General features: G+C 38.7%; 1 protein-coding gene across 12 annotated transcripts in view; it reads right to left on the bottom strand.

The window, feature by feature from the left end:
* ENPP2 (ectonucleotide pyrophosphatase/phosphodiesterase 2) overlaps nt 1-27,317 on the bottom strand; it is a 103,873-nt gene that overhangs the window by 6,131 nt on the left and 70,425 nt on the right. For 5 of the 12 annotated variants that reach the window (XM_046642175.1, XM_046642169.1, XM_046642174.1 and 2 more), the window contains 12 exons: nt 24,833-24,958; nt 21,604-21,635; nt 20,796-20,923; nt 18,703-18,790; nt 18,451-18,538; nt 17,157-17,341; nt 14,566-14,617; nt 7,894-7,968; nt 6,424-6,560; nt 5,243-5,378; nt 4,240-4,317; nt 901-1,033 (listed from right to left, as the gene is read on the bottom strand). In XM_046642175.1, coding sequence (XP_046498131.1) covers nt 901-1,033; nt 4,240-4,317; nt 5,243-5,378; nt 6,424-6,560; nt 7,894-7,968; nt 14,566-14,617; nt 17,157-17,341; nt 18,451-18,538; nt 18,703-18,790; nt 20,796-20,923; nt 21,604-21,635; nt 24,833-24,958 — 1,258 coding nt within the window. The remainder of the gene's footprint in view (nt 1-900; nt 1,034-4,239; nt 4,318-5,242; nt 5,379-6,423; nt 6,561-7,893; nt 7,969-14,565; nt 14,618-17,156; nt 17,342-18,450; nt 18,539-18,702; nt 18,791-20,795; nt 20,924-21,603; nt 21,636-24,832; nt 24,959-27,317) is intronic. The other 7 variants (XM_046642171.1, XM_046642177.1, XM_046642178.1 and 4 more) reach the window with 3 other exon arrangements.

Here is a 27,317-nt window from a genome sequence, read left to right as displayed (position 1 = left end):
ACTAAAGAAAATACTAAGGACTGAGTGCTAGTGATGAGCCTAGAGGTATAAAATATCTTTTCCAGTAGAGTGAAGTATAGAAATTGCAATTCCATACCTGGTCTTCTAGTATCTTAATTTTAATCATTTTCCAAATACCAAAACCATGATTGAACTGATATTGTAATTTGGGCTAAAAACTATAGCAATGATAAACAATAAAATAAATGTACAATTAAGATGAAAATTCTCTTATGAAGGACTGGAAAGGAGTAAGATAAATTCTATTTTATTAGTTACCTATATGCATTTTGTTCTCTATCTATAAATCACAACTAAACCCTCATATTTTGTGCTTCCCTAATTGTTTCATGCATGTACAAAATTAAATGATGACTTATTATGAACTTTTTGTATCTGCATGTTCTTACCTTCTCCACCAGACTGTAAGTTCCTTGTGGAACAGAGTATGTCTTATTCTTTCATATCCTCAAGCACCACAGAGAGGTAGAAACTCGATTTGACCAAAGTCTATATGCAATTTTCTATTGAGATATACTGACTCAGAAAATCTAAGGGATTGCAAAAGTTCCCCCAAATAATGCAGACAAGTGAAAATTATCATCTTCCTGCTGAAGAGTTGTTGAAGAATAATTGAGAAAAAAAAATTTTAATCTTTTGATACATTTCTTTCATGGAAGGGAAAAGTGCATTTATTTGCCACAAAACCCAATTCCATTCTAACCACCGATGCCATGTTTACTCAAAGGTCCAAAAGAACTGAAGAAACCACAAGGAGATTCAAAGAGCAAAAGATTTAAGGAGGATCAGCACTTCCCTAGTATGTGAATATTTCAAAAATAGCCTTAAGTGAGATCTTGGAATTTATAAACACACACTGAGTGGAAATGAAACGCTTACTGTTTGATTTTGTCCTGTGTGTCGTGTAAGCCATCATAGTCATAGTCAAAAATTGGTCCACTTATCACATTAACTCCATTCCTTTCTGAAGCATATTTCTTCACCAACACCCTTTGGAAATAATTCCAGACTCCTGTACAAAGATAAAAATCAGTTCTTCATGAAGAAAACTCCTTGCTTTGGCCAAATTCTCTCTCGGATGCATTCTACTAGCCAAATGTCACAAGTCAAGAGACACTAGAGCTGTCGTGATTCTTGAGAAGAACCCTCCTAAAGCACTAGCTGTGTGTGTGTCATTTATGAACCAGCAAAGAGGAAGATGTGGAGACATTGGTCGGGGAGTTTAACCTAGCCCAATAAGTCAGGGAAGGATTTGCAGATGAAGTGGTTACTGAGCTGAAATCTGAAGGATAAATGGGCATTCCCTAGGCCAAGATGTAGAGACAGAACATTCTAGGTAGGGGGAACAATACGTACAAAAGAGGAAGTATGGTGTTTGTGAGAAATTGAAAAAAGGCCTTAATCTACTTTCTCTTCCTTCATGATCTCACAGATATGCTAGTTGCCAAGTTTATGTCTCTAGCCCTGACCTCTCCACGGAGCTCCAGACATGTCATCTAACCACCCGCCTCATGGTCCACTTGAATACCTAATAATCACGTAGAGCAAAAAATTATCCAATCAGAATTCTTGATTTTCCTTCCCAATCCTGCTCCAACTCTTGGCTTCTCCATCATAGTTAATGGCACTGGCACTTGCCCAGATGTTCAAGTCAAAATCCTAGGAGTCATTCCTGACTTTTCTCCTTACTTCACACACATGTGAACAAGTCCTGTCAACACTACCTCCAAAATACATCTCAGTCATCCAAATCTGACCACTTCTCACCGTTTTCACTCTGTCCACCCTGGTCTAGATTACTATCCACTCTGCAATGAACTACTACAAAGGACTACTCTCTGGGCTCTTGGTAAGAAACTCTTACTTCCCTGTAGCCCACTCTCTAAGTAGTAGAGTACATAGATGGATCTTTCTACACCACGAATAAGATTGTATCACACTCCCCCCAACACCCATTTCTAACACCTCAGATGATTTCTCACAGTAATTAGGATAAAATCCCAACTTTCTACCATGACGCCCCTGTCCACCTCTATAACTTTACTCCCTACCTCTGTCCCCCTCAGGCACATGGCTTCCTACCTGTCCCCAACCTTGCCAAACAGTTCAGACTAAGATTTTGCATTTGCTCTTTCTTTTGCCTGGAAAATTCATTCTGTGATCTGTGCATATCTGGTTTCTCCTCCATTATTCATGTCTCATTTTCAAGGTCACCCCCTGGAGAAGGCTTCTTTGTCCACCCTAGCTCCAATTTATTTTATGGACAATCAGAGGGGCATGAGAAAAGCAGAAAGGAAAAAGGGGAAGGCAAAAGAGGGGAATGACAGAAGAGGACAGGAAAGGCACACAACGAGTTGGTTCTGAAATGTTAGATTTAACTTACCACACACTAGTCTACGTGGGGGTTGTGAGGTTCAGGCTGTTATCACTTCCTATGTCTCTTATTAAGAAGTTATTGACCACTTTTCCCATAGTGCTTCAACTGCTCTTTATCCCCTCTGATACTCTACTCTGAATAAAAAGGACAGAGCAGCCCACCAGAGCCAAAATACCGTAGATAATTGTTCGTAACAAAAAAAGGAGGACAGTGGGAGAGTTCAAATGTTAACTTAAGCATAAAAATTGGACAGGCAGAGAGAAAAAGAAACAACAATGAGAACAGTCAAAAGGCCAAACCCGCAGAAATGTGGCATGTGAAAAAACCATTCCCCTAGTAAAGAACAGCGAGCCCTCTGTGACAGGCCTTCTGCCATGCCAGCCTCAGGGTGGTACCGTGTGTTTCCTTTATTACTGCTCGGTCAAAAAGGCATCAGTAAAGAATAAAGGAATCCTGGAAACCCTGACTTGTGGAAATTAAATGAAGCTGCATTCCATGTAATATTATGACAAATGTATCTATGTGGGTTTCTGAAACATTTCTCAATTAAGCCTGAGAGCAAACCTCCTTTCAAAAGCATACTTTAATTTTCCACTCATAAGCAATGGATTCTACCTTTGAATAAACCTTCATTTACTACCTACAATATCAAATAAATAGTTTTTTTTCTTTAAACCATATTGGCCATTTCACCAATGTCAAGTTGGGCAGTTCTGTCACTGCAAATGACACTTCACAATCACTTGTTCCTATTTTGAGACTTTGTTTCAGCCCTAAGAGTCTTGTAACACAGCCCAATGCTCCTTTACCGAGTAGAATTAGGTAAAGGTGATTCCCTTTCCTACCTTTCCTATAAGCATATAGGTGTGCTCACTGTAAATGAACTAAAGGGAGGTAAAAGCTACACCAGAATGCTTTCTCGATCTTTGAATACATGGATAGATGGATGGATGAATTGATGGATGGATGGATGGATGGACAGATGGGTGGGTGGATGAATGAATGAATTCTTTGTTATCAGAAATAGAAAATGATTGTTTTGGCCATTGAACAAATTAAGTGATAAATTCATATAAGCCATAGATGTCGTGCAATCAAATCTTGTAATTTCACAAATGAGAGGTTAAATGGCATTTCTGTGATCACACAGCTAATGATCCCAACTCCAAGGACTAGAACTCTGTTTTGGGCCAAGGCTTATTGTGCCTATACCATGGATAGCATCACTATCATCCACAAATATTTATGTCATGTGCACAGAAAGTACGAGTGTTCAAAGAAGCTAAGATAATTTGCACAGCCCTAAAACTATCTGAATTTAATACTGTAATGATGCAGAAGACAATTAGGCTTTGCTGGATTTCAGGGTCAACATTCAGAAGATATCATCACCATCACGCTAAACAAGAACGGTGCTGGTAGCTTTCACTGTAACATTCAATAAATAAATATAGATGCTATAAAATGTCAAGAGGCCTCCAAAATACAGAGAAGACTCTTTTTAATCACCAATATAACGAGCACTGAAATAGAAAGAACTCCAGATTAGAAGGAAAACTTGGTTAAGTTCAGCTTCTACCATTCACGACCTGCCTCACTTTTTGTGACTTCAATTTCTTAATTATAAACAAGGGATAAACAACCTGCCAACTTCCCTCACAGATTCATATTTTGGATTAACAGTAGAGAATTTACATAAAGGTGTTCAAAAATTATAAATGTTAAACACATGAAAGGCATTTTTATTATTAAAATTAATATGGAGGCAGAAAAGGTAAGTGGTAAATTTAGAAATATTTCTTTTCACAAATAATAATTTACTAGGTAAATATTGGACTTACGTTTGAAAGCAGGATACATTGGAACCATATTGGTTACCAGGAATGTGTCATATTTAGCTTCTGGTGAAGAGCTCAGATCTAAACATTAGGAAAACAAACAGTGTCCATTACTTATCAACATCTACATCAATCAAGAAGTAATCTTCTGAAATGGTCCAAACAGCCTGAAGTGAACGGATCTACTCTTATTCCTACTCATTCTCTCCTTTATATAGCATTTCCTACCTTCTTTCCCACTCAGTCTCTTTACTTCACTCCATAGCTCCCTCTCAAAAACTTTTACAATGCTTTTCCTTCCTACCTAGTCTTGGGTCTACTAAGTATTATGTAAAAGAATTCCTTGATTTCACTAGTGTAATTTGGACTTTAAAAAAAGTGTCATCAAGGGACTGGCCCAGGGGCACAGCGGTTAAGTTCACATGTTCTGCTTTGGCGGCCCAGGGTTCACCAATTCAGATCCCAGGTGTGGACCTACACACCGCTTGTCAAGCCATGCTGTGGCAGGCATCCCACATATAAAGTAGAGGAAGGTGGGCACAGATGTTAGCTCAAGGCCAGTCTTCCAAAGCAAAAAGAGGAGGATTGGCAGGAGATGTTAGCTCAGGACTAATCTTCTTCTTCAAAAAAAAAGTGTCATCAAGGGAATGAGAGATGATTAAAGGGTTTCACATATTCTTAAGAGATCATCTCTATAGAATTATTTAAAAGGTTAGTGTCAATGATTTACTATTTCACTTTCAGATTCTCATTTAATGATGTGAAGGGGCACACAGAATATTCTGTTACACTTTAGAATTCTCCTGAAAACAGGATTTGTGAAAGCTGCTCTCTTTTCTGGATGATTTTGGAAGGAGTCCATAGATGTTCATCTCTTCGATCTGTTGAGTACCCCCCTTGAAGAAAACCTGAAAACCGCTGAAATCCTGAATACCAAGTTTCACCTCCAGACTCCACAAAATAATGCCCCTCTAGAATGGTCAGATCCTGATACTCTACGACTCACAAGGAGGGAAGAGGAATCCATAGGACATCTGTTTATCATTTCTGTAGGCCAAACAGCTCTGACTGAAACTCGGAGAAACGCGGACATCAGGCCGGACGCAATTGGTCAGGTGATCCGGGATGCCAGAGACCTCAGCCTGCACGGGGAGTCAGAGGTGTTCAGGAATGCCATCGCAAACCCACAGAGACATACTGAAGCCGGAACTGCTCAGCTATCAACAGCCAGAATCAAAACCCCTCCAGCTTTCACTATAGCTCACATTCTGATATTCTTAAATAACTGAGACCTTAAAATAAAAAGGTCTCAATTTTAAATAGAGTAAGCCAGTAATTTTCAAACTCTTATTTTGTTAGCAGCAGAACTCTCTTATCAAAGTCTTAAGTAAAATAACAATATATAAAGCAGAAATCCCCCTGTTGAAATAACAAATAGGACTCCATAGAAGACAGCTTAAAAAATAACACTCTGAAAAATAATATAGATATATCCCCTAAAGAAAGAAAGACTGTATATATATATATACATATATACACACACACACACACACACACATATATATATAGTATGTGCCTGAGCATACGTTTGTGCACACAGGACAAATTAACATGAAGCTGTGTTTGGGGCAGTGTAAGTAGTCATTTGTATTCAGAAATTAAAAACAACTGCCAGATAAATTTTTCTAATTCCTGATACAAACTTACCAATTTCATCTTCACCAAAACTGAAACCCCAACATAAAACCTTTATTAAGAAACAGGATGTTATAGTGGGGGAGGATGTGCCTGTGAGGGCCATGGGCATATGGGAACTCTCTGTCCTTTCCATTCAATTTTGCTGTGACCCTAAAACTGCTCTGAAAAATAAAGTCTATTAAAACAAACAGCCAAACGTTGTTGGCTTCTGTAACTGCCGGCAATGACAGAGTAAAAGAAACTAAAAGGATTAGTATGCTCCCTTTGATATTTAACATATTACCATGAAGTTATCAGAACACAGTGAATCATAGTGAACATGAATAAAGTCTGGTTCAAAATAGCTTGCAATAGATCCAGCATAGGATTTCTTTCATCAGGAAAAATTAAAATCTTTTCTAAGACAAAATTCTGTTAAGCAAACAATCATTATATTAAGGCAAGGAATATAATCACATGAAGAATATATAACCCAATTTTCTCAATGACCTGTTTGGAAACAGTATACGATGTCCAGAGTGGCATTAGGAATATTTCACTATAACCACTTTCAAAGTCAGTATGATATAAGATGTCATATCTAGTCCGATAAAGCACAGCAGGTCGTCCATAGAGGAGGTGTCTCTCTAGGAAAGAAAAAATTAACTGGGTTAAACACATATTAAACTTTATATCAAATGTTAAAGAAATATTGGAAGAGAGTCAAGTTGTCCACAATTTGGTTGCTTATTTATTAATAAGGTAGCTCCTTCTCCTTAATTTAATCAAGTTAGTTTTCCTAACAGTACTGTGGTTTATTTGATCACCTTAGCACGGGTCAAGGCTTACAGTTATCAAAACTATAACGCAAATGCCACACTTATTTTAATGCTTTTTTTAGTTACAAAGAATTTTAATCTGTAGAGGAAGGAAACAATATGTAGTAAATTTTGAAATGATCCGGCTGAATGAGAAGTCAATAGGATTGGATTTTTTGTAGAATGAATTCATTTGACCCCTGAAAAGGCTCATCAAATTAACCAATGATTTAATTAAGAGGAAGGCACTCTTTGATCATCATTTGCAAACTGCAACTCAGATATGCATTATTTCAGCATAAAAAGTGAGTAGTAATGAGCATTTAAAGTAAGCAGGTTTGTCACATGGAGGAAAACTCTTTAGGTAAGAACTTAAAGGAACATGTATAGATAAAATAAGTGGGCATTCAAGAGGGTCCTTTAAATACAGAAGAGGGGTGGTCGTCAGTCACCAAGGAACTCAGTTAGGACCCCAGAATGTAGATGCAGACCCTCAAGAGAAAGCTCGCCTCTTAGAAAAAAAAAAACAAAAAAAGGTCTGAAATCTTACTCTTATAGAAAGAAGACATGGGTGTTGAGTATGCAAACCTTCATTCCACACCCACAATAAATGCCTCGAGCTTGATCTGCCCGTTTTGGATAGGCTAAAGTCAGAACTTTCATAGATTCTTGGAAATTGGGGTCCTACAGACCAAAATATTTAGAGACTGAGGCTTAGGCAATCCACAACTCCCTAAGTGATAATCAAAAAAGTTTTTACTGTTATTTCTAATAGAGAAAATCAGTTCTTGAAATCACTTATTAAATTATGTATACATGTTGCTTTAATTAAAGTATTACCATTGTAGGCAAGTAACAGAGAAAACTCTTTGTAGAATACTTTGCAAGACCCTCCCAAGTAGAACTGCTGATTTGAGGCAAAGCAGCCCGCACTGTTAGAGCACAAGCCTGTTCTGGGTAATTGGGCTTTGTCAGCATTGCAGGAAATATAGAAGCCTTGGTTAAGCTGCCAAATTTGGGACCCACTCCTAAGAATTAGAACATAATATGATAATATTATATAAATGAAATATAACGAACAAATAAAAAGCCAGCAAATCATAATAGTAGTACTTGGGGGCAGTTAACCAAGTCAGACTTTCCTTCAAAACTCAAACCAAACCTTTTCTAGGTTCAAAATTTCCAATAATGTTTTCCTTGTTTTCATTTTTGCTGCCTCTGAATTTCCTGGTTTCAGCTGGAAGCAGAAGTATCAAAATTCTTTGAGAAGCTATTCTTTTTTTATCATTCAAGTTTTAATGCTTACCAAACACATTCCTCCAAACTCAAATGCAAACCTACCATCCAATCCATTAAAAGGACAACAAAACAGCAGCCATGTTTCTCTATGCAGCACCCCTCCTGAGAGCAGCCACCAAACAATAATCTGGAACAATCTATAGACTCCACCAACTCTGGTCCCCCTTCCAGTCCTCCTTAGTTCTTGGCATTCCTCAGCATACATCTCCATTCCATGAAGGCTGATTTATTTGCAGGCTCTGTGCATGATTGCTGTTGGCAGCTCTCTGCTATCTTACATGAGATTCCCTTTCTTTCTCTCTACCCAGCATATCTTCTCCACCAGTCCTGTCACCTCTCTCCCTTCAAATTTTTCGTTAATTGTACTCCCCCTCGTCAGACATTTGCTGAGTACCTTCTTTGTGCCAGGCCTTGGGCTATAGAATAGTGATACTGGACAAAGACAATTAAGATAGAACTCTTATCGTCAAAAAGCTCACAGTTCAATGAGAGAGACAAACATGGCACAAATAACTAAAATGCAACATGGTATGCACTGTATTAGAGATATTTATAGAGTGTGCTGGGAACACAGCATGAGGAATGCCACAGTTGGGGCTGAGGTGGCATCGCTACAGTCCTGACAAAGCATGTGAAGTTAAGCCAGGGAGAATCCATGTCCTGATTTATGCCTGTTCCCTGGCATAATTGTTAACAGTGCCTGTTTTCACACTCAAAAGTGGGTGACAAATAATATGGTCACATAGTTCAGCCCTCATGGAAGAGACACGAGGAGGACAGGGAGTGGGGGCACAAGACAGGAAGAGATATCTTAAGATTCACTTTTTCCTGAAAGATTTCCACACATAAGCTTCTCCTCTACCCATTCTTCTGCTCTTCGTGTAGAGGCTCAATTTTCTTCTGAAATGTGGGTTTCATAGCTTCTAAGCTATTATGCACAACTGCAATTTTGGCACATAGTTGGAGCACAAATATATCATCACTTGACTAACTTTTTCCCGATTGTTAACTGGCTATACATAACATGAAAGAAAAAAAAAAATGTAGTGGTTTTGACAGTCTTCTAAAATCTAACCAAGTTCCCCAACTGACCCAAAGAATCTACTTGGGTCTTTCCGAAGCATAGTAGTTTCGTCTAATCTTTGCAGTAAGAAACACAAACTTTAACATCCAGAATCAAAATTTAGATTTCCCTTTTTCAGAGAAGAGTATCAAAGAACCACAGGTTCTTGGTCACAGTCTGACTCTGCTACTCCTTATGACATCTTGGGCAAGCCATCTAGTGCATTTCTTTTGAGCAGAAAGTCCCTGCTCAGGCCACAAGAGTGTACTCAAATGTTAGTCTTTGGACACATAAGCTCTTCATCCAGAGACCAGCCACCCTGGAGATGACCCTGTGCTTTTGAAATATTTGAAATATGTTCCTCGTGATTTCTTCATACGGATCTAGTATATCCCATGTCTTCCCAGTAGGAACCAGGCTGAGTTCCTACTCCATGGAATTCTAGACAGAGCCTTTCTTCCACATCCCATTTCCCTGTTTACAATAGTCTCTGGCATTTTTGGTACAGGCCAAGGGTCTCCCCCAGATACCACATTTGGCAAAATACTGTGAGGCACATCTTTTCAAGTGGTGAGGACTTCCCCAGCGCTCATTCTTTTCATCTTCAAAGATCCGGTCATCCAGATTTGAGTTTGTGTTTCTTTTCCCTCCTCAGCTTCCTGATTCATATTCCCACAGATGAGCTGGCTGACTTGAGAGCCACATGAAAATCTCTCCTCTTTCTTGTTTTTTTAAAACATTCACTCCCACAATAATATGTTCTTACATTTTACCACAAAATCTCTACCCAAGGTCTCTTCTTTTCCTGTAACCTTTCTCCTCCTTTGCCTTATAAGTGCCTACTATCATTTACCACCATGTCAACCTCCTCTGGAATTAGATTCAATGCCTTGATCAGTGACCTGGCCTTTCTTACCTCAACCTTTAAAACTATGTTGTAATTCATCAACTGGCTAAATCTCACAATAAAATAAGAACTTAATGAGGACAGGGATTTTTCTGTTTTGTTCACCATTGTATCTCTACCTCCAATAATGCCAAGCACATAACATCTACTTAGTAAATACTTGTTGAATAAATAAATGCTTGTCTTATTTTTAAAAAATACTGTTCTTTATGACTCTCAAGAACAGGCTTTCCAAACCTGACCTGCCCAATATAATCCTGAGAGATAGACTGGGCAGATCAATATCATCTCCATTTTACTGAGGAAGGAACTGAAGGTTCATGATCTGTAGAAGATAATTCAGCTACACAGCAGTACCCAGAATCTAGGCCTCCATACTCCTGGTCCATTATTCTTCTCCTCAGCTTTTTGCAAAGTCTCCAGCTGGATGCTGACTGCTGGGTTATTCTAGTGGAGGGCATATTGGAATGAAAATCCAGCTACTCCCAGACATGAGTTCTTCCTGAGACATGCATGCTGAGAAGCTAATGAGGACAGCAATTTGTGTCAAAGCATCCAGTACTTCAGAAACAACTTCCAAACCCTGACATGCACTGAGATTCTCTCCTGACATATTCTCTTTGTTCCAACTCTCAGAAGAAGCACTGACAGAGGACAGCACAAGGGCTTTAGTGTCAAATAGAACCAGAGTCAAATCCCATCTCAGCTTTACAGCTCTGTGATTCCGTAGCTTGATCTCCCAAAGCTTCATATCTCACTGAGATGTTGCCCTGTTTAGAGGCAAAATATGTAAAACACCTGGATCAATCTTGACTGAAAGTAGTTGTAGTTGAAGTGATTTAGTAAAGGGCATATGCTCTACTTTAATATCCACAAGGAATATTGGTGGTTAAAGGTTATTAAAATTATGTCCACTCCATCGAATTCATCTTGAATCCTACTATAAGTCATAAACAATTATCCTATGTATTGATTTCTTCCAAGTCCTCCCCAGAAGACACACAAGGATACATGCATAGAGAAACACACATTTATCCCCTTCTTTCTATAGCACAACTAACATCTCCATAAATAACAAAATTGAGAAACACTTCAGAAAAGAGCTACAAAGGAGATTCCCTATCTAGTCATATTTAGAATTTTGCTTTAAAGTTAACAAGAATTACTAGTGTTTAAGTCATTTTTCTATCCAAACTAACTTCTCATTGTGTATGATAAAGGCACAAATATATATGGATGTTAAAATAATATTTCATTCTTTTTCTCACAAAGATTATAGTGAATGCTAACCTGACTAAGAAAATATAAAACATTTCTATAGCAATGTAAATAGAGAAAAGACTAAGGTGAGCATAAACCGTGCAATTATTCTTACAATGAAAATTATACCTGGCTAGAGTACCAGAATTGCTTGCTATGAGAGACTTAAAATTTTTCATTTTGTTCATTCATTCATCTATTGATTCAAGGCCTTACAAAAAAAGAGTTTTCACTGAACAGTAATTTTACCAAGACGTTATGTACATGTAATTCAAAACAACAACAGTCATGTAATTAGATCCAGAATTCACCACATATCTAGAACATTAGGGCTTTAGCAAGCAGTTTAGATCACTGTTTTTGAAGACGATATATTTTCTTTTCATTTTAGTAAAAGACTTCATTCTATAAGAGTTTAAGTATTTATAGTGAAATATTGCCTAAGATTAATTTACTATACCTCTCTTTTTTTTTACCTAAAACATCCCCTGGGTTGTTTCACTACCAGAATGTACAGCTTTTACACGTACGCTTTATACAGATGTATGAGTGGTTTTATGGCATATGACACTAAAACAGCCACATATGAATGTTACAAATGGAATGTGCACAGCACGTAGTCTATTCTGAAAAAACTGGCTACCTATGGGTGTGTTTAAAAAAACTAGGAATAAAAGTAACACAACTTTACATTTGTATAGAACTTTAGGTCCACAAAATTGTTTAAAAGCCTCAGTATATATTCAAAGATATCCAGAAAGAAGTAATTACTCTGAATATAACACGCACATACAGTCACACACACAGTGACTCGAATTCATGCGGTTCTTCACTAGTGAAGCAGACACTGAATATTTCAAGTGGCAGACTAGATTTATGACCCAAGAAACACCATAAAGACCTGAAAGAACTCAGACTAAGAAAATGTCGCTCTCTGGCTGAAGAAATGACTGAGATAGGACCCTGAGATAGGACCCTTAAGGAGACGAAGACCAAGAGACAGAAAGAGAGAGAGAGAGACAGGAGAAAGCATATCAAGGCTTACACACACTCTAGAATCTAAACAAGGAAATGCTTTGAACATTAGACAATGATATATAATTACTTTTATTTCATGTAATAGCTTTAAAGTTTCTCTTGTATCATTAAAGCCTGTCTCACTAGGTCATGAACAGACCAAGGAGATGCGCTAACATGATCCTCCCTTAATATTTTATGTCACCACTGTGAAGTCACATGTTGAAAACTATTGGTGACATAGCTGACAGAACCAAATGTCTCAGAGAAATCAGTTCCCAGCACAGCGTAGGCACACTCAACAACTACCCATTACAGTCCATGTCCATAAGAGTATACAAACTTTAAGCCTCAGTGAGGTAAAATCATCTTAAAATAAGACACTTAGGGTCACCTCTGAGCAGAGCAATGGAGAGGTGAGGTCACTAACTATCTCTCCTTCCAGTCTTGAAAGTCAGTGATTCACCTATAAGATGCCTCTTATTTTCAGGCTCAGAAGTTTGAGGCTACTGTTTATGCTGAGTTGTGGAAATGGTGTTGTCACACTGCCACCAACAAACTAAATGCAGAATTTTTTTCCCAGACGGAAGTATTTTAGTACCATGAATAGCCAGAGCTTGAATCAGCAAAAACATGAGAGCCCATTAAAAGTTATCATAGTTAACTATTTTGTTAGTGACTTTTCGAAGAGAAACATCTCAGTATTATTTCCCTGCCTTGGTGATTGAATATTTGAAAAACTCAAATCATGAGACTCTGTACTCTTTGACCCTGGCAATGTTTCAATTTTTCTAATTATAAGGACACTGTAGTCCGCTAGAGGTTAGAGGTCAAACATTTCAGATCAATTCTAGAGTTTGTGAAGGATTTGTGTACCTTCCACCACTAAGTTCTGTCTTCAAAGCTGTGTTCATCCAATTACATGCCAAAGAGTCTGTGTGTTCTATGATCAAAGAGAGAAGAGGAAGGGTGGTGATGCAGAAAGGGAAAAAGGAAGAAGATGAAAATCTTTATAAAGAGGGAAAATAAGTCAAGTAAATAAAAGCTTCTACTGGTTTCCTCAAGCTTCACTTAATCAGATTGGAAACAGCACATATGATAAACAGAACCATATGTAAGCTAATAACTCATATAATGCTCTCAGGAGAATTTGACTATGTGGGTCTTTACTGCATGACTTGGGGATGCTGTGTTTGATTTCTATCTGCTTTTTCATGTACTTTTAGCCATTCCCTTGCTGTTACAAGATGCTCTCCCACCTACTGTAGTAACCTGCATAGGAGTCTTTCCCTCCTCTTCTATTTTCTCCTAATTTTCTGGAATTTCAAAACCAGAAGGAAGAGCTTGTGCGGTAGAATGCATTATTGTTCCTAATTATTTACTGCACTTTTGTAAAGAATTATATACTGCCACCCATTGCCATGTGACTTGCAGGGCAGCATCCCTGTAGAAAGAATATACTTCCTTACTCCATTGGTTTCGTATGCTGGGTTTTCGCCTGTGAACTGTGAACGGTAGTGACAAATGCCTCACAAATGCAGAAGTATTGAGACCCATTGCATGGTCCGCCATTACTCTTTTCCCTCTGGCACAAGAAGGACATATCCTAGCTAGGGGCTACTCCTTTAGCGTGGATTCCAGAAAAAAGAGTACACATGGGGCAGAGCCACACTTGACCTAAAGTCACAACACTCAAGTGTAAGCAAGAAACGCTCTTGCTCACATTTGGTGCAAATCATTGAGATTCTTTTTTTAGACACAAGCTTGCAAAAGTTGGCTAATATATGTATGTTATCATTGTATGTAAAATAAGAGGAGATTGAGTTAGGTCTCGAGGTGATGCTTAAGTAGAGAGGGAATTCTGATTTGATTCCTTCTGTGTATCTCTCCCCACCACAACATGCACACTGCCTCTCCAGGTACGTGAGCTTCAGTATAGGAACCAGCTGCCATTATTTATAATTGTGACTTCCATTCCCTTCATAGAAGTCCCCATCAGCACCTTAAATTATGACATCGTATACACAATGGTATGTCTGTTTTTCAGAGGACTTAAAAATTATTGAGAAAAAAAATGGTAATGGAACTTTTCTGACTACTATACAGCTGGCATCTTGTGTGCATAGATAAACCAATATCCTTTGCCAGATGGATATTAAAATCACTTTGCAACCCAAATTTGAATTTTAAAAAATATTGTGCTTACACTATGAAGCAAATAAGAAGTCTCTTCACTTTTTGAAAACTAGAAAAAACTTATCTGATTGTTTTTTCCATCAACTCCTTACCTTCTGTAGACCCTTTTATATGAAGGCGTTTGTTGAGTTCATCCAATTTGTTCTTCATGTGAGAAAACCAGAAGAGGAAAAGAGAAAAGAAAGCAAATCAGAAACATTCTTTCTTTCCTGCACTGTTCTCTCTATTTAATACCCTGCTAAATCCAAAACAGGATCCTAATCTTCATCAATATCATAAGCTCTGCAGAGGAATTCCTATTTTATCTTAAATTGACATTTTAGACCACTTCTTAGTAACTCTATGGTTGTGAGCACCTTATTCAATCTCTCTATAACTTTGTTTCCTTTCTTTAAAACTGTGGATAGTCATGGTAGAAACCTCCCATGTTGGTAATGATGACTATTTGGGCACATATTTGTAAATTAATTAGAATATCCCCTGAATATTTCAGATTAATTCCTAGGTACACTAAGGTGATTCCCAAACTAATTTATGAAATTGTTTTTTCCAAAGCTGCAAAGTAATGACTCAGCGATTCTGACAACTTATGGCTCAGCAACGCTATCCTTCACTGTACATCCTGGAGACACTCCAGCATATGTGTACAAGAAGACATTTGCCATAATGTCTATTGCAGCATTGTTTGGAAGCGCTAACAATTGGAAATTACCAAATGTTCTCAAATAGGAAAATGAATAAAATCATTATGGCATATATATGCAATTAAATATTAACTATTAGCAGTAAAAATGAATGAGGTAAAGCTTCACATATTAATATGCATCAATGTCAAAAACATAATGATGAACAAAATAATTGCAGAATACATAGAGCATAACAGCATTTACATAAAAATACCATTTATATATGGTATATGCAAAACTATACCACAGTTTATTTTAGGGAACTATACTGACGATTACTTATTATATTATTTAAGAGATACATATGTATGCAGTAAACATATAGAGACCTGCATAGTAAAATTATACACACTATATTCAGGATACTAGTTATCTATGGGGTAGAAAGGAAGTGGGATTAGGGGAGTAGGGCACACATGGAACTTCCACTCAATCTGTAATGTTTTCTTTCTCAAAATGTGTGTGTTGAGGCATTCACTTTATTAATCTCTATACCTTTTCAATATGTCTGTATTTTTTTTTTTAAGAAAAGGAAGGTAATCTTTTGGAGAAACCCATAGACAAAACAAAGACAACCCAGAATTCCTCTAAAATGGTCTAAGATAACATATCCAAACTATTTCTTGTTCTCCAGAAGAAAGGTAATTCAGAAAACAAGATACAATTAATAGATTCCCCTAAAATTATATTTGGAATCCACTTCAAAAGCCACTTCCTGTTGACTCTGGCAACTCAACTCCTCCAGCCGAGGTCTGAGGATTACCTCCTTTATAGTCATTAGCCTCCTTGGTTCTTGCCAGGACAAAAAGTAGGAAGGAGCAAAAAAGGGAGGTAAAGAAGAAGAGGAAACTGAATTCCTCCCATACGGAGCCTCTCATATCTGGCTCCTAGGCCCCTAGGAATCCTAGAAGGTAGCAAATGGTAGGGGAAGGGGATAGGACAGTAGCTCTAATTGAAAGACACATTTACCCATAATAAAATCAGACTTGCAAAAATAACAGATTTCTTTGCCCTGTGTTGGAATCACATCAACTCAGTATGCTAACATTGGTTATTTCTTGCTGTCAGAAGCACTGACTGGCAATTATAAAGGTCTTTGATCAATATAAAATTCAATAAGCAAATTATTGCTTAACACTTGCAGTTTGTTTGGTTTTCAAACTGTCCAATCACAACGTGCTGGGTAGTCTCTATTTGCATCCATGTTGCACCCTTCCCTACCCTGCTCTGTGCCCTGGGGGACTGACCTCTAGCATCACATCAAAGAGCAAGCTTGCCCTCTTGCTTCCTGTTGGGCTCCACCAATGGGAAGCACCAGCAGCAGATTAGAGGAGAAAGACAACTGGGGGTATTTACTCCCCCAGCTTCCTCGCTACCAAGTTGCAGTGTATTTGCTGCACCCATCTGCCAAATCCTATATTCCCTTCCTATACAGCTCTCTCGCTCTCTCTCTCCATGCTCTGGTTCCTTTATTGTTCAGACCTAGGATTGGTACCCTGATAGCCCCAGGGTGATTCACCATCCCTCATTGACTTCCCTTTGCTCTGCCCAGTCTTTGTAAATAGTCCTCTCATTAAACATGATTGAAACAATCCCTTTAAACTCTCTTTAAAAACCTCTTCTGCATGGGCCATCTGTTTCCTATTGGGACCATGACTGATAGACACATGATCCAGGTTGAAAAAAGGAAAAAGCCTTTGGTTGAGAATTGTGACTCCGTACAATAGCATCGTGAATTCTACTCTTTGTCCTTCATTCTCTGTACCTGTGCTGTCCCATTTGGTAGCCAGAAGCCACATTCAGCTCTTTCAATTTAAAATAATTAAATTAAACAAAATTAAAAATTTAGTTCCAAGCTCTCAAAAGTCACATTTGGCCAGTGGCTACCATTTTGGACAGCAAATATATAGTCCATTTACATCATCACAGAAAGTTCTATTGGACAGCACTGCTCTATACCCAACAAGCTTCTCCATAATAAACATAAAGATTTCTACCTTTGGCTCTACCTTATCATCACAGGTGCAGCCCAGGTCAAAATCAGACTGAAGGTACATAATCCCTGGATAATTGGGTCTGGTAACTTCCTCTGGCATGGTTGGTCTGAAGGTGTTAGTGCGCAGGAGATGATTCAAACTTCCGTGTGTCCCGTTATTAGGAGCTGGCTTCAAGCCCAGGAGATCTGGTAAGAAGAAAGAAAAGAAGCCAGATGCTTTATAAATATTTTTTGATGAGACATGGTGAAGTCAAAACCATTCACCTTCCAAGGGTCTGAAAACTCTGAACACAAATAAGAATTGGGTAAAACCAAATTGAAACGGTAGGCAATGCCTTCTTACTTCCTAAACCATTCTAGACTGCCCATGTCTTACCACAGCTTTCTGAAATAGCCATGTTCATTACTTGACCATAGAGAGAGACACTCCCAAAAACAAAGAGTGAAGGAATAGGTCCTCACTTAGCTATTGCCTATGTCTATGATAGATACAACCCAAGGACTATCAGTGTCAGTATCACTGCCTTTCTCCATCTCTATGAGACTTTTTATCCCAAATTTTGAAATGAGACTTATAATCAATAAATAACCTCTGGTCTGCCCTCTAATGCACTCCACAGGAGTACGGGGACAAGAGGAGGCTTTGGCCTTGTGCCTTGAAGTGCCTCTGTGAAATGAACGGACTGATTTCATAGCAAGTGAATGGTTGCCAAGTGGGCACACAGTGACTTGCCTAAGCTGAGAGGCAGGGCAGGGGAAGCTAGCAGCCAAGATGGGAAAAGAACCCAGGAGACCCGACTTTCAGACTCCCCCTCTAACCACCAGACTGGCACTCCCTTACTAAATAGGAAAAGTTGTCCTCATTCAGCAAGTAGAAGCTCAAGGAAGAAAAATAATTAGGAGCACATAAATAGCTGGCCAGGATGCAAGCTGGCAAAACTTTAACTGGGCTGCAACGTGAGAGATGGAGGTGGGAGCAAGCTCTGTGCAGAACTTCTGCTTTACCAGGTCTCTGACCAGTGGTGTCAAACTGTAATGCTATGTTGGATCAGCCAGGGGCTGCCAACAGCAACACTATGAAAACTCCCCATTAGTCAACCTTTGAAGGAAGACAAAGAAGCCTTAGAAGGGGATGACATTCTGTCCTTCGAACCAATGGGCAAGTTACAACATTTTTTTGCAGGGAGATGAGGTGGTCCTGGAAAACAGACACCTCATTTCTTTCTCTCACATTGAGGAAGTTCGCCTGTTAACTCAAGATCGTCTCATTGGTTTTGATTTAAAAAGTGACTTACCACACATAACATTGTAAAGTTCAATGTTTTCAAATGCAGGCACTTTAGTCTTGTACTTAAATGTTGGGCCATAACCTACAAAAACAGTCTTCCAAAAGAAAAGAAAACAAACAAAAACAATCAGACATTGCTAATATCCCGTAGCAACGCTTCCTCTATTTATGAACACTGTGCAACTTCACTCACACCACCATTCGCCATCCCTGCTGAAAGTCGCTAAAAAACAACCAATTCACAGTTCTGGGATCGTACCTGCATGCTGTTGACCTTATTATCAAATCCATGGTCTCCCTGGAAAAAACATTTTCCCGATGGCTTCTTATAAACATCCAAAGGTTTCCTGCATCGAAACAATTGTATAATCAGTCGAGATTTCTCATGAAATCACTCTGATAAAAAGTCAATTTCAGTGCACAAAACATCTCTAAGAAGTGGATTTTACAAGCATATTTGCCTCTATTTTAATTGCATCATTCCTGTGATGATAAAAAGATGATGCTGTTCATTTCCCCCAAGGGTCTTTGCTTTGACAATCAGCCCAGGACAAATGGGGACCTCTGAACAGAAGTCATGGTACCCTCCTGGCACCTCGTGCTTGTACTGAGCAATGCACTTGACACAGGTAATATTCTGTCTGTCTATGTACTTCACTAGTTCCGACACCCCAAGATTGCCCATGTTGGGACCATGTTTGTCTGCTTCACTTCTATATACTCATCACTAGGCTCAAAGCCAAGCACATAGTAGGCACTTTTTAAATATGTGATGTCTAATCAATGAATGGAGATTTGTATTCTATAAAAATGTTTACATACAACTTTACCTATCAGTATAATGCAACTAGAGAGTATAACTGAGTGGTAAACTTAACAGATGTAATAGTGACATATCTAATAAAAGCCCAGCCTCACCTAGACAATATCTCTATTTAGAAATAGAAAATGGAAACATAACTCTCCGGACATCAAAACCATTTGACCTTCTTTGTTGTGACAGGAAGATATTTTTTGCTTAAGTGTGATGTAGCACTTTTCCAAAAAACTTTCAGGTTTATTAATACAAATATTTCCTAAGACCTATGGGGTACGTTGCACTGAAGTAAAGTGCTTGGGAGAATATAAAAAAATTAAATATTTGAGTCCCCACTCTTAAGAAAAGTACTTTCAGCTTAGGATATGTACATATAATAACTCAACAATGCAAGAGTTAAATTTAAAAGATTCTCTGCTAATTAAAAGGCCCAGCTTTGGTCTATGTTAATTTGCTCAAATGTTTTCATCTTTCACTTAACTTCTACTCAACCAGATTTTCTTCGTATAAACCTATCAACTGCACTAAATTTGCTCTTTCTTCCAAGCCGCCCCGTACACAAATGTTCCTGCAGAGGCCGTAGTCAGCCAAGCTGTTTTGGTCACATCTTTACAACTTTTTAATAAAGATTCCACATGTCTGTTCTAGGTGAATTCAATAATTTCTGGGTCTTCATGTTCCTACATATTTAACTCTACATACCCTCCTGACAACTATAGTAGGATGTATATGTATTTGTCTCCCCAGGTGTTCCATATGGATAGAAGTTCCTAGAGGACCACCATTTTCTCATCATCTTCTCTCCCTCGTAAACTCATTAAAGTACCCAGCTAGGGTACATAAAGTAGTTGTCCAATTATCACTACAGACTGATTCACAACACTTTTCTTAAGGACAAAAAAGAAGAGTGAGTGGAAAGGGCTGCTCCCAGGTCTGCGTGAAAATGGATCAACTTTTTACGGTGAATTCTTTGGAAGTGGTCAGAGCTTCCAGACACATTCTACACCCGATCCAAGAGTAAGGAATAGTCTCTTCAGTATTGGAGAGTCCTTTGTAGTTCAAAAGAAGGCAAACATCTGAAATATTTAAGGCAATATAAAACACGCCCACCATAACAGAGGTTTTAAGATTAACAACATTTTCTGATCTCCACTATCAACGTTGCAGGAGGCTAAGTTTTGTCAACTGAGACCCTATCAGTCTAGTGTGATAAGGCAATGTCCCAGTCAGACTTTTGACTTACTTAAGTAATAAGAATACAGGCTAGAATGTAAATCCAAAAAATGAAACAGAGAAAAAGGGACAGACACAGAGATGCACTCAGAGACTATAAGGAGACACTGAGATGCTGAGACCTAGAACACAGAGATGTATTGTCTCAGGGCTAATTATTTATCTAGCGTACAAAATCTTTGGAAACAATGAGATTTTCAACTGAGATTTCTTTTTATGATTGCTCAGGCACTTATAGCACTCCAGTTATCAAAGAGGTGATTATGAAGATGAGACTCAGGGACAACCAGTCCCCAGGTTACCTTGCGACATGCCATCTGCGTTCCACCAATAAATGGATGTCCTCAATTCTTCTGTTGTTGGCATAGTGCAAACGTTTGGGAAGGTACTGTTTCATGTAAGGCTTAAAGTGCTGATCTGGTTTTTTACACTGAAATATAAATGGAAATTGGAGTTTAGATGGAGCGACTTCTAGAAAAAGTCCTAGATATTCCTTCTCCAGAAAGTTGATGGAGGTTTTAAGCCAAACGAAGGTTGGTTAGAGAATAAGTGGAATTTGTTATCCCTCTATCGAATAATACAAGCTGAAAACAAATAGGTTCAAAGGAGATTAGATAACTTTGAAGATGATATGGAAGGTTATCGGAGAGGAGTTAGGACTTTTTAAGATACATTCCTGACTTGTGAGACCATCACTGAGAGCAACCAAAACTTCAAGGCCTTTCCCAACTGCTTCAAGTCAAAAGATGGGAGGTGGGGTAGGAAGGGAGGAGGGCATATGTTCAGACATGTGTGATTACACTCTCATATGCTTTTAAGATCTCTATCATGGATGGAGAACGATGGAACAGGGTGGTGGGAATATCTGGTTGAGAGAGAGTAAGGATTTGTTTAATTATGAATGAATACTTTTCAGTTCTAATGGAAAGATCAAATATTCTCAGCCTGTATTGTTGCCAAGACTATTAGGGAACCTGAAGCTGTACAGAGGCCAGAAATTTTGAAAGCTCTTAGGGAAACAAATAGACAGAAGGGCAGGGGAGGTGAACATAGGAGGTGAGCAGTGGAAGCTGCTCCAAGGGCAGAGCCCAGGGGACTTCTAATGCTTACCGTGAGATTAGCAATAATGGCTTTAGGGTCATCTGTTCAAAGAGAGAAGGAGAAAGATTTCAAAAGGGATGACAATAATCATTGAGAGAAATAATTTTTGCAGCAAGAGACTCAGTTCTTTCTTTTTTCCCCCCCTCTCAGAAGGGCTATCACTTCAGGTTTTGTTTAAAACACATGTAAAATTGTGTGTGGGTATTTAATATCTCAGTAAGTGACATGCAGCTAAATCAATGGAACAATTCCTATGGTAAATTTCCCGCTAGATCCAGGTCTTCTGTTCTGGAAGGGAATTCCAGAGCACTCAGATAATGCATGGTAAATTGTTTCTCTACGTTCCCCCATATGGTCCCTCTGGAGCCTGGACTTTGTTTATTTGCAATTGAACATCAGGAACTAAACTGGGCATTTGGGAGTTTTTAATGTAACTTCCTATTTATCTGCAGATCTTTGAAACAAGTGATCATCTGCTTTGCGAGGAATCTTCTAATCCACTGAGCTGTGTTTTTTAAAGAAAGTTTTGTTTTCTCAGTAATATCATGGGTCTAATTACATAGGTAGCTGCCCCTCTCCAGCCACACATGTACGCACCTCCTTTATTTTCACTACCAGCAAACAAAGGATATTTTAGTCAATACCCTGAACTAGCTAAAAGCAAAACTATGTAAATGATGGCTGTGTATAAACTGTGGACAAGATTATATTATCTGAAGGTCCCCCTTTCGGGTTGGGGGGAGAAAGAGGAGATTGTAGGTTGGCTGGATTTTGTTTTGTTTTCAAAAAATTTGCTTCAGTATGTCATTATAAAATCAGCAGAAAAGGAAAGCAGCGTTCAGAAGAGATACCAACTGTCATGGTACAGCCCTCCCTGGAGTATAAACGTCAGGGGAGCAGGTCGGGTCTATGTGCCTGGTACATAGTAGGCACTCAATAAGCATTTGTTAATAAATAGAAACAAATATTTGTTATACCTACGGTATAAATACACATACCTCAAACAGAGTTTTCAGAATCTTAGTTCTAAAGCTATGCAATCCAAAGCTAAAACGTGAATTCCATTTGACACTGGGGTTAAATTTTAGTTGCATCTTTTAACTAAGAGCAAATAAGTAATAATGGGAGCACGACTGGTTAACCCAAATTGTGTCCATACCACATGCAGTCTCTCCATGAGAGTCTAGCAGGCACCTTCTCTCTGGTCATTGACAACAACTCTGGGAGGTAGGTGGCATTAGAATCCTCACTAAGCCAATGGGCTTTTAGAAGGTGGGGGGCTTACACACTGGGAACCAAGCATTCTGACTGAGCAAGCCATGCTCTGAGCCTCTACCCTCTGTGGCCTCATAAACCACAGTCCTCAAAGGACCAAACAGAGCAAGTTCATGTTCTCCGATAATGAAGAAAAATTAAGAGCATGGAGCAATCTTGGGCTCAGATAAACCCCAGAGAACTGCTAGGAAACAATACATGCCTGAGTCCATGTTTTGGACACCTATCCTTCAACTCTGAAGTACTCAATCCTCTCATGCTAACAGCTCTCACCTTGTGTGAGGTGAAGAGGCTCCCAGCCCAGAGTGGGTAGTTAAGATCAGTGAATCTGGATTCAAATCCAAGCTCTGCCACTTCCTAGCTGTCATACTCTGAACCAGTTACTTCACCTCTCTCTAAGCCTGGATTTCTACTGTCTGTAAAAGGGGATAATAATACTTATTACATAGGGCTATTGGAAGGATTAAAGAAGATTGTATACATATCTGGCTGAAAGAGTGATGTGACCAAGACATCATTGTCATAGCTAAGATTTATGTAGCTTTGACTGTGTGCTAAACACTAATCTAAGTGATATGTAGGTAATCTCTCATTTAATCTTCCCACCCATCCTTATTTTATGGATGAGGAAACTGAGGCACAAAGTGTTTAAGTAGCTTACCCAAGGTCACAGAGTGAGCACCTGGCAGAGCTGGGATTTGAACCCAGACATCCTGCCACTGTTATCTGTGCTCTTAACCATCTCACTCTACAGGCTCTCACAAAATGAAATCACGTCTATGAAAATGCTTTGTAAAATACAAAACATTTACTTATTGATAGTTATTACTTCATTGGCCCCAGGAAAGCTTTTCTTTTCCCCTAAAACAACCTCCCCATTATATTTACTGGCATCTGAAGTACCTTTCAAAATAGACAAAACCTTTCTTGCATAGTCCTAAAATGCAAACATTAAATCAAGAGGTACCGTAGAGACTTGCATCCCATCTCTGGCAAGGGCCTGCCTATCTCAAGTGAGCAGAGGAGAAGGGAGGACACAGAGGACAGAAAGGACATGGAAAAGAGAAGGCAGGACACAGACATTTTGTTTATTTCACAACGTTGCCTGGAGCTGACCTTGGAATGGTTCCCATTTGTGTTGACTCAGGAACGTAGTTTGGGAAAAACTTAATTTTCCAAAGCTTTATTCTTGGTGCCAATGGTTTCTTATTCCCAAGGCTAAAAACTCTAAAGGCTTTTTTTTTTCCTTAAATGCAGCATGTCTCCAATAACACTATGGGCTTCTGAAAATCTGGGTGGGCGGCACCTAAAACATCTAGTCCCTAAATTAAAGTTCTTGTCAGTGGCATATCATAGCCCGAATGTGCAAAACACAGTGATGATCATTCCTATTTATTTTATTTCTAATCTTTCAAAACAGCTGTCCCTTCCCAACGGCTTAATAGCTTCTCTTCCTGGGTCCTGTCAATCACTTTTATAAAAGCGATGAGTCCCCTTCAACCGGGGTCCTAGGAACGTTTAGGGTCTGAGTGTGCTTCCGCCAGCCTTGTCACGGACTCCCCAGCTTCAGCTAACGAGCAAGCCTGAGCCTCCTGTTGAAAAGTTCTTCTCTTGTAAACAGAAGTTTATGGTTATACACATGCCTTAAATTAAGTGTATTTTCTGCATGATAAAAACAAGAACAAATATTTATATACTGTTACCATGCACCAGGAACCACTCTAAGTGATGTACATGGATTCATTCTCACAACAAGCCTATGTGGTAGCTACTGTTACTATCGTCCCCATTTTTCAGATAAAAAAGCTGAGGCTTAGAGTTTAAATGACTCATTTAGGGTAATTCAGCTAAGAAGTAGCAGAGCTAGGATTTTTACCCAAGTATTCCAGCTTCAGAGAACAAGCCCTTACCTCCTCCACTGTATTACTACTCTAGGAGCTTAGTATTTTAAGAATCAACTTACATTTAGCATTATTGCTAAATTTGGGTCGAATTCTTCCTAGAGTTCCAGGCACTAAAGTAATGTCATCCACATTAGTCAGGTAATTGCTCAAGAACTCTGTTCTATCACATGTAACATCTTCCATTCCTGTAGGGAGGAGAAAACAAAAGTATTTTGAGGCAATCTTAAAATTAAAATCTTGACACAGACACTAAAGATAACATCCAGGCATCTCCTTAATTTGTTTTTAACAACCCAATGTGGGGATCCACTCTCTTAAGATCTCTCAACTTGACTTTAAATTTTTTAATGCTTCTTTATATAATTTTTTCATCAGACTTTGATTTAGTCCTATTATCTTGAAGTCCTAGAAGGTTGAAAATGCATCATCTCAATTATCATTTTAAGCCATTCAGCAAGAGCAGCAAGACAAAGGAAGTAATTATGATCTTTCTTTAAAAAAAAAATCTATTTACACAGTCATTATGAAAAAGATCTATTCTTTAAAAGAAAAATCCAAGATTGCTTCAAACTCTTCCCAGCTGGGGGTGGTGTAAATAACTGGAATATATAGTTCTGTGTCTCTTTTACAAAATGTCATTTTCCAACTCTGGCTCTCTAATATATCTCCTGACTTGAGTACATAATCACCAGTCCTCACTCTGCCTCCACTGGTGGCCTTGGATGTTACTGACCAAACAATACTGGCAACAAGAGATGAGAAAGAAAAATGTCAGCCCCAATGACCACCCAAACTGAAAAACAAAATAACGCTGAAAACAAGTCATAAACAATGCAATCAGTCAAAACTGAAAGCTGGCAACTGGAACACAAAACTGGAACACTGGTCTAGGTGGGAAATTTTTTGGCCTACAAATATTCCTCCCCCACCCAAGATTTGCTTCCTGACCCCATCAAGGAAAATTTCTTGATCAATGTTAAAAATAAAAACAATAACTCAAATCTTAGAATCACAGACTATAGAGGCTGGTAGAGACCTTTATTGTGATTTCGGAATTTATGAGACGACACGGAACTACAAAGGTTTAATATATCGTTTTGCACAATTCAATATATGAATATTCTCTAAAAGGGGGGAAACAAGTGATCTTGTAAAGGATGTCCTAAGGTTTTGGAATAAAGAAATATAACCCAGAGTGGCCAGGATCCAGGAAAATTCAAATTATCACCTTCTAGGATCCCAGATCCAGACTCCTCCTTTTTTTAATACATAATTGGAATGAAGAGAGAGAAAAACAGATCCCAACATAGCACAAGGGTTATAGATCTTGCCTTATAACATTTAAACTCTCAGGAAGAAAAATAAAAGCAATAAACAGCTACTATGTTCTAGTAGAATCTTAAGTCAGGAAGGGGGAGTCTCCAAATGCTTATTAAAGGAAGACTGGAAGGACCTTCCATTTGTTACATTTCTAGGAAGTCACTTATGCTACCCCAATGGTGAAACATATCTTGCTTTCAAAGACCATATGAGAAGTGCTTCTTAAGCATCATCACCCTTGACCCTCCAGACTAACTGTGTAGGTGGTGGTAATGTTCTCATTCCACAGATGGGGAGGCTGAGACTTGGAGAGGCCATATAACATATACCATGTCCCATGGCTCTTAAGTGGCACAGTGCAATTTGAACTCCACTGAAACTCATTCTTACTCCAAAGTCCAGGCTCTGAAACACTAGACCATACTACCTTTTAAGAAAGAGATGCCATGGCTCCCCAAAACCAAAGCAATCTACTCACTTCAGATGTCTGCACAGCGGCAGACAAGGTTTTAATCAACCCAAGACCCTTCCAATGCTCCAGCACGTGACTCATTAGGACCCAACTATTTGTTAGACATCTGGCTCCAGCATGTGACCAAACGCTCTTGACATCTCTAGGCAACTTAAATTGAACCAGCTGTGTCACATGCTCCAAATTCACTTTCCTATCTGCAGCTCTCCACCAAGTCAGACTCGTGGAGCATAATTTTGCAGAGTCACATTTAGTTCCCGTAAAAGAGCAAGTTAGTCCCATAGCTTTTCTTAAATTTATTTTCTAACAGATCTTCTAGAACATTCTGGAAATAAAACTTCAGGCCCAGAGCAGAGCTTTGACTAGGAAGATTTTCCAGCCATTCTTAACAGAACTACCAAGTCAACCAATTTTCTTCTTCTAAACCCTCTCCTAGAAAGGAGTAGCCACACCTTCCAGGGTCACTACTTCAGTCTGATAGTTCTGGAATACAGGAGGCACTCTCTAGGACTCAGTCTGCACACCTGTGAAATAAGAATGATCTTTGAGGGCCCTCTCCAGCTTTATAATCATGTAAGGTTTATGATGCTCTTGATCACCTCAAAAAAGTGGTTATGAATTTTCTTACTTTATACACTGATTTAGAAAAGCTGCTTCTTCCTCTCTTTAACAGCCTTCTCTATTGAAGCAGGGTCCTCTGGTTTTGGTCTTAAATTTCCTCGGTGAATGCCGAGAAATCATTTTACTTATAT

The sequence above is a fragment of the Equus quagga genome, chromosome 16 (genome assembly GCF_021613505.1).
Source record: "Equus quagga isolate Etosha38 chromosome 16, UCLA_HA_Equagga_1.0, whole genome shotgun sequence".
NCBI classification, from domain to species: domain Eukaryota; kingdom Metazoa; phylum Chordata; class Mammalia; order Perissodactyla; family Equidae; genus Equus; species Equus quagga.
This window is presented reverse-complemented; position numbering and strand designations above follow the sequence as displayed.